General features: G+C 41.3%; 1 protein-coding gene across 2 annotated transcripts in view; it reads right to left on the minus strand.

The window, feature by feature from the left end:
• The window catches only part of SLC25A13 (solute carrier family 25 (aspartate/glutamate carrier), member 13), a 132979-nt gene extending 125175 nt beyond the window's left edge, over window positions 1–7804 (minus strand). Inside the window, exons 1-2 of one of the 2 annotated variants that reach the window (XM_015558316.1) lie at window positions 7749–7804; window positions 1504–1646 (exon numbers count right to left, since the gene is read on the minus strand). In XM_015558316.1, coding sequence (XP_015413802.1) covers window positions 1504–1507 — 4 coding nt within the window. In that variant the 5' untranslated portion in view covers window positions 1508–1646; window positions 7749–7804. The remainder of the gene's footprint in view (window positions 1–1503; window positions 1647–7748) is intronic. The other variant, XM_015558315.1, reaches the window with a different exon arrangement.
• Window positions 7805–8544: the final 740 nt, after the last annotated feature.

Below are 8544 nucleotides of genomic sequence, written 5' to 3' on the forward strand. Positions count from 1 at the left end.
GTGTGTGCACATTTGTGTGCAGAAAGTGTGAATGTAAAAGGAGAGAATAAAGGTGGAAAACTGTTAACAGTCAGTCAATTCCGATGAACAGCATACATTGGGTGTTCATTGCATTCTTCCAATTTTTGTGTAGTTTAAAAAAATTTAAGCTATCAAGTAAGAAACAGAAAAAGATCTTAATCACTTAGTCAGATAATTCATGTTGCATAAGTTGGTCACCCTTCACCTGAATCATTAACACAGAAGGTATGGAGGCAACCAAATTTTCTCAAAAAAAAAAAATGTTTGCTAGACTAATTCTATGTCCCATCTACCTTTTGCTTTAGTGGACTAGTATGAAATATATTTCAGACTCTCCTTGTACCACCTAGCAATGACCCCACCTTGGGGTGGAGATAGAACACAGAAGTAACCCCATTAACTGCTATCAGATCAGAGAGAGAAGGCATAACGCAGCCATCCTCCAGGATACAACAGGAGGTGTAAGTGCCTATGTCCTCCCCACTCCTTGCCACTCTGAACAGGTTATTTCCACGAGTGATGGGACAACCGATAGGTAACTAAGAAGAGGGAAGTGCTGGTAAGAACAGAGAGCATTCACGGTACATCAAGAGATTTCACTTTGGCTGTATCTCAAACCAACACATGTGGGGAAATCAGACACGTGACAGATGAAGGCTCAGAGCTAGAAAGAGCCACCCCAGAATGGCAGGTAACTACTCTGTCAAAGGGGTAGGTGCTGGCAAGCAGCGAGAGCGGAAGGCTGGGAGCCCACCACAGTCTACACAGAGAGGCTGGTTCCTGGGGGTTCTATGTGGCTGTGAGGGGACACTGGTGTTCGTATCAGCAAGGGTGCAGAGTCCAAACTTCTGCACTTGGTGATAAAAGCCGACGGCAATCCTAGACAGCTTAGGCAAGACTCCTGTTTAAAATGTAAACCGAGAAGGCTGGCGGGAAAAACAATCCCAAGGCATTTTGCCAAGTGTCCGACTGAATTTTAGATGGCTCGGTCTTTCTCTTCCAGCTTGGTTAGCACGTTTTTCATGGGGATTTGGAATCATATCATGCAGTCTGTTACTAGTAGCATTTAATCACATGTTAGATTTAAAAGTTATTGGAGCAGAGGGAAATATTAGAGAAAAGTTATATTCTTAGAGCTATGTTTCATATTTGCTCACAATTTTACAGTTCCTTTGAAAAATACCAACATAAATACAAACACTCTGGAATATCTTCATACCACTTATCAACTACAACAGTACCATGAAACTGTAAGTAGTTCTTTAAACTGTATAAAAAAAATACACATGCAAAATCCCCATCTGTGATACAAATGCTGGAGGAAATATTAAAGTTATTATTTCTAAAATAATGTATTACTTGTAATAGGTAGAGAAAATGCTCTTAAGAGATGGGAAGTGTATGCAGACTTCCTAATCTTTAAAGCAACAGAAAGCTGTTTCAAACAAAAATATTAAATGAGACAATAAGCAATAAACATACCCATCTTTGGTTTGATCCACCACACCGCTTAAAAGTTCCACAGTCTTTGAATTAGGCTGGCTTTCTCCAAAAATGTTCAAATAGCGAGTGACAAAGTCATTAGGAGACATGAAAAATTCACCATTTTTCTCAATGCTTGCATACTGTTTTTAAAAAAAGAGAGAGAGAAGAGATATTTTATTCTCGAAAGTACACAATCGCAAGATTAATATGTGGAAAAGCTGAAATATTCAAAGGATATCAGATATGATAATATTCTCTTCACAAAGAGTTATTTTCCATCATTTCAAGGAAAAAACAAACATAAGTACGCCAAGGCTCATGCTTATACCAGTGCTTCTCCACGGGGGCAGCTTAGCCTGATTGACAGCTTGTGAATGTCAATGGCCCCCAGTAGCTGAGTACAACCAGCGAGGAGGAGCCCTGTCTGCGTGTTACCTGCCTTTCTGGGGGTGGAATTCTCCAGCTCTGAGCTTCCTCTGCTTGTCTATTTTCCCCCACTGGGGACATCTGGCAGTGTCTGATGACAATTTTGATTGTCATTACTCGGGGAGAGGGATGCTACTGGCACCTCACTGGTAGAGGACAGGGGTTCTGCTGAAGTAGTACACAAGATGACCCCCTACAACAGTGTCCAGCCCACAATATCAACAGTGCTGAGGTTGAGAAACTATGGATTACAACCCATGCCTTGTTCTTTAGCAAGGATATAGGGCTTTTATTAAAAGTAGGATTAATTATGAAGTCATAGATGAATATAATCTAATTCTTTTGCCCATTTCTGCTTCAAGGACATCAACGATGCAAGAAAAGGTGACAAGGCACCCTCTCCCTCCAGGGAGCACACTCGCACACTCGTACCTCTCCCTTCCCCCTCTTCTTCCCTCCCCCGCCCTCCACCCCCCAGCCTCAGGCAGGCATCTCCTAACCTCTGAGGGAACCAGGAGACTTGCAACCAGGGGAGCAATGGGCAGAAGCAGCTTGTCTGGGCTCACCCCGAACCTGTCTGACTTCCCCACTTTCTCTGACTTTCCAGTGAGCTAAAGCAGCCCCACCTAGCTCTCTCCTGTTGCTTCTTCTATGCTAAGCCCTTCCTTGTTTCATTTCCCCCACTTTAAAATGTACCCTCCAAGTAAAAAAACAAACAAAGGAAGGATGACAGACAGGCTGAGCTGGAAGAGACTGTTAACTGCATGGCTTCCTGTGGGGTTGTACGGAAGGGGGTATGAAATGCTGCTCTAGTAGAGTCCTCTTCATTCTAGAGCAGAAATGGTCAGTAAGCATTAGGTGGCCTGTGATGGTTTTTCACAGCATTCCCCAGGTCTGGCCTTTAGTATGTTACACTCCAGCTCATGTAATTGGGACCTGCTCATTCGTGCTTTGTGGAGCCTCTGGTGCTGTGGGAAATGCTGAGAAATGACTTAGACATTATGTATTTTCCTATGGAGCAGGAAAGGGCCTCTTGGTCCTGGAGACACAGCAGTGATTTGAGGGATGTGGAGGAGGGAGGACAGCAAGCTACACAAAGAACAGGGACAGATGGGTGACAGAAACCATACTGGCAGACAAAGAGAAAGGAGAGCACAGTGAATAGCTTTTACAAGTGACCTGAGCCTCTCTCCTTAACAATTTTGAGACGTTTTAATACAATTAAACGTATACTTATAAAACAGGGAGGCTTTTAGGATTCCTTGCACAACTCAATATGATACTAAATGTGATGGTTAATTTTGTGTCAACCTGACTGGCCAGCAGGTGCCCAGATTAAACATTCTGGGTGTGGCTATGAAAGTGTTTCTGGATGACGTGCGCCTGAATCTGTGGACTCAGTAGTGGACTGCCTTCCCCAGGGTTGGACGGGCATCATCCAACCCACCGAAGGCCTGATAGAACAAAAGCTGGAGGAGGGAAGAATTTGCTCCCTTTTTTCCTGCCGCCTTGCTTGAACTGGGACATACCTTTCCTGGCCCTCAGACTGAGATTTACATCGTCAGCTTCCTTGGTTCTCAGGCCTTCAGACCTGAACAAATTACCTCACCAGTTGTCCTGGGTTTCCAGCTTGCAGATATCATGGGACTGCTCAGCCTCTATAATGGATGGCTTAAGCCAATTCCTCATAATAAATATGGATGGACGGAAAGATGGATGGATGGATAGAGCTAGAGATTAAGATATCTCCTACTGGGGTCCTTATGATATCTTAAGGAAAACAATTTTCTGCCCTACCCGGTTTGGCTCAGTGGATAGGAGCATCAGCCTGTGAGCTGAAAGGTCCCAGGGTGTGATTCTGGTTAAGGGCATGTCCCTTGGTTGCGGGCACATCCCCAGTAGGAGGTGTGCAGGAGGCAGCCGATCGATGTTTCTCTCTCATCAATGTTTCTAACTCTCCCTTCCTCTCTGTAAAAAATCAATAAAATATATTTAAAAAAATAATAATTTTCTGAGATTCGCATGGGAGAATGATTTTTATTTGCATGGCGGACATGCCTGTGCTATTTGGCCTCCCCTTTGCTCCTTTCCTATTATTAATAATAACTAGGTTAATTACAATGGTATCAAATACATATCTGTGTAAATTAACATGAATCAGCATCAAAAGTGTTAGGCAGACAAAAAAATTCATGTCAGAAGCAAAACTGACCACACCTAGTCTTTAATTTCCACACCCAGACAAAACACTAGCCAGCACTTACCTCGAGAACAGCCTGCATAATGAAGTTCAAAGGCCTTATGGAGAAATGTCCTACACCAAGTCCTGCCCTACTTACCATTCCAGTATCACTGCCCAAAACCCTATGCTCCGGGCCACCCCACACTCCTGGTACTCTTATATCACACAAGCTCTCCCTTTGCCTGGAATGTTCTTCCTTTGCCCCAGAACCCTCTTCTGCCTTCTCTGTTTGATAAATAAACACCTACTCATCTTCAAATGCAGCTCAAACACCATTACCTCCCTAGAACGTCAATGACTCTCTCTAGGGAGACATAATTAGCCCCTTATCATCTTCCTGCTAATTAATGCTATATAATACTCATCATCCATATAATGGCTTTATCTTTTTATTACACTTTATCTTTTTATTGCACTGTGAAATAGTTAAGTGCAGGAGCCATAATTTATACACTTTTATATATCCCATACCTCACACTACTTTACAGTAAACACCTTTAAAAAAAGAAAAGAAAAAAAAACTAAAGTAGAAATTATTTTAACTCAAAAACATAAAATAAGCCAGTATTGAGCCCATTTTAGTCCCCCAGGACCCCTTTCCTTATCTGTCTCGGTTCCATTGGCTCTCTCATCTCCACAGCTACCTGCTACCAGTACCTCTGGTACCAGCACCGCTGGTCCAAGGGTACAATGATGCTTCTCTTCACATGCCCCAAGCTACAGAAGAATCCTCTACCCTGGTTAACAGAGAGAAGGCTGGGATATTTATTAGAAAAAAAAGTCAGGAAAAAGTCAGAAAATCCGCTAAGTAGCCAGGTTTACAGAATGCTTATGGCTGATCCATAATTAACTATAAAAGCCAGCCACAGCAGAGACGTGCCTGGCACAGTCCCCAGGGCGCCTCGCTCCTATTCTTCCTCCACCACAACACTGTCTGCGTCTGGGGTGGATGGTAAACAAGAGATCCTCAGCATGCTGAGCCAAGGATTTGCATTGGTACCACACTATCCAGGCCTGATGAGGTCACCCGAACCTTTGCCAGATCCACAATCCCTTCCAGAAACTGCTGACCACTGTTTTCTTCAGGGACGGTTCTCCCCACATCATCCCCCCGGACTCGAAGTCATACTGGACTCTCGCTCAATAGCCAGGTAGTCCTAGCCACCCTCCAGGGAGGACAGACAACACGTCCCTATTTGGTCCCATAGATTCCACCCCAGCCCACAGGCCCACTTATCCAGAAACCCCACAGCTGACACTCCAAAACCCCACATGGAATTCCTACCCTTCCCAGGGTCTACTTGACCAATCTGATTTGTTTCTAATATAGACTTTCCTGCTATTGAGAAACCACATCTGGAAAGGACATATTGTTCCAAAGTAGGACCTTAACCTGCCACACGGGCTCAAAAGGTGGACACCGCTTTTACCTGGAGCCTTTCCACTGATTACGTCAAAAGACTCGTGAGGCCCTGACCGATTTGGCTCAGTGGATAGAGCGTCAGCCTGCGGAATGAAGGGTCCCAGGTTCTATTCCTGTACCTTGGTTGCGGGTACAGCCCCAGTAGGGGGTATGCAGGAGGCAGCTGATCGATGTTTCTCTCTCATCGATGTTTCTACCTCTCTATCCCTCTCCCATCCTCTCTGTAAAAAATCAGTAAGGTATATTAAAAAAAAAAAAAAAAGACTAGTGAGTATATCTAGATGCACCATCTGCTGAGACATTCTGAAAGCTTTTACCTTTTCCTGTCAGAAGGATGCCTGCGACTACGGCTGGTTTAGAAAACAGAAATACATAACAGACAAGTCTTGGGTTCAAAGACAGGTATTAGGACTTTGTCAGCTCAAGGTAATGAACTTTACTCTTTTCTCTAGGCTCTTTGGCAACCCACTCACATGCTCTTCTGCAAGTGGTCTTCCAGAATGACATCATTAGAGTTTTTCAATAAAGACCTTAAATACACATACTACAAATATCTGAGGATCCCTCATATACACCTGATCCCAATCATAGTGGGCCCAAAATGCATAGCAACAGACACTGGTCAAGGTAAGAGATGAAGCATTTCTGCTTCCTGGACTGTCAGTATCCAGAATCATTTTCCCCCTTAGAATCTCAATATTGTATTGTCCTTTTGGGCCAATAACAAATTTATATAAAAGATTTCTGCTTTCTTATATATAATCCAAGCCTCCCTATAAATATATCCTTTTTTCCCCCTCTCCTCCAAAACTGCTCATATTTTTAATCATTTTCCTTTGGAGACTTTGTCTCTCTGTGTTTGAATTATTTAATTGTAAACATTTACTGAATCAATATCTAAAGCAAATCAGGTGCTGGGCACTTTCATAAAGTTTTTTTCATTGATTCTTTACAATTTTTGTAACTTATTATGAAAATGTTCAAACACACACAAAGTAGAGAGAATAATACTGCATTTCCCAATTTCAAAAATTATCATCATACTGCCTGCTCATTTTTCCCTACCCCACCAAAACTGGATTATTTAAAAGCAAATCTCAGATATCATAGTCTCATAATCTCTGTAAATACTTTAGTGTGTTTCTATAAGAGAAAAAGATTCTTTATGGTTCCCATAATCTGAATATCATTATCCAGCCTAAACATCAAAAATAACAAACACTCAATATCGAATAATCCTGTCAGTGTTTAAATTCCCTGATTTTTCAATTTGTTTAATGGTAGTGCATATTGATGAAGAAAGTGATGCATATAAAATTATTAACTTTTAAAGACATATATTCTCAGTACACAGCAGACTATCAAGTTTCTCATTCAAAGCCTGGGTCCTCTTTATATACAGCACAGTTACCTTTGGTATGTGTAGAAGAAGGCTACATAAATACTTTTAAAATTATCTTTATAAAAGTGGCCTTTTCTTTTTTTGAGTACTTTGATTCCAGTTGAATAACATTAAAAGTGGTTCAGTGTTTGGGATCTGAGGTAGACTTTTATTAGAGGATTAATCATTCACTGTGCAATATGGCAAAGTAGGCAAAACTGGAAGAAACTAAGGACATAAACTTGCATGGTGTCTGTTGTGATTTCACAGCTAGTATTACTCATACGGCGGCCTCCGCACCAGGCAGCACAGTTGTAATAAAATGATGATGATGACGACAATGATGATGACGAGCTTCTGGGTGAAAGAAGGATTACTGAAATGTTTACAAAGAGCTTTAAACTGCTTAGGAGGAAAAGCATTACCATTAAACCACACAAGTCAACCCTGGAAAGGTAAATGGGTTGGGAGACTAAATCCCCCAGGAACTCCTTTTCAATACCTGGAACTCCTTTTCAATACCTGACACCATGTGAGATAAGAGGAATGAAAATGTAAACATATCACAAACAAATAACAGCAAGTTTCTGATACATTTTTAAAAAAAATAGGTATAATTGTTAAGGACCTCTTTTATGAGTTTTAAGTAATGATACGTTGGGGGATTTTTAAGAACTACAACAATAAAATAAAGATCTGCTTAAAAATAATCTTTAAAAGTTATAGAACACAGATCGACCAAGAAACAAAATAGATTCCTTTATACTGACCTTCAAAAATATTGTTCTAAGTTCAGCGGGATCCGCTCTCTTGGTTAAAGCCACCTACAAGTAAACATAAAGACGTTTGTATTATTAGAACAAAACTGAGAAATCAAGCTAGCAACTGAAAGAAATAAACTCCAGGTCAAAAATTAGAGGATTTCATTTTTGTACTTAAACAGTAAATTCCCCAGTACAAAACCTACTTCCTGAATTTTAAATTAGACTCCCTATGTGGCTTCATAAATGCTAACATTCTGGCCAAGCAACCGGTAAAGCTCCAAATATGTAGTGTTTAATGCATACCTTTTTCTTTTGTTTGTTTTGCTCAAAAAGAAGAAGAAAAAAGATAGAAAAGTTGAAACAGATTTTTAGTCATCTGGCATTTTAAAACTATACTCTAGAGTGATCCCAACCCTTTCATAGGGGAATAGTTAATATTAAAGTACAACCCGTTTGTTAACTCTGCAAGAGAAGATAGTTCTTAAAGAAGTTAGTGAACAAGGCAAATCATATTAAGCAGAAGGGGGTTACTTCCCATAGTGCCAGCCTGAGCAGGTGGAAAGGCCCCAGCTACCTGGGCATGCCAAGCCAAGTCTCCTCCTCTCCCCGACTTTTAATTTAAGAAGACAAAGGTCTCCAAAGGTACGGCTATTATTCTCCACATTCTGGAAATACAAGGGGCTACGGTTACCTTTCAAGAGCAAAATGTGTCAGATTAGCTCAGAATAGGTGTTGTGCTTAATTCTCCAGCCCACAAAGTCCAAAAACATCACTGGGGAAAAAGCAAGACAAACTTGCGCAT

Source organism: Myotis davidii, unplaced genomic scaffold, assembly GCF_000327345.1.
Source record: "Myotis davidii unplaced genomic scaffold, ASM32734v1 scaffold187, whole genome shotgun sequence".
Classification (NCBI taxonomy): domain Eukaryota; kingdom Metazoa; phylum Chordata; class Mammalia; order Chiroptera; family Vespertilionidae; genus Myotis; species Myotis davidii.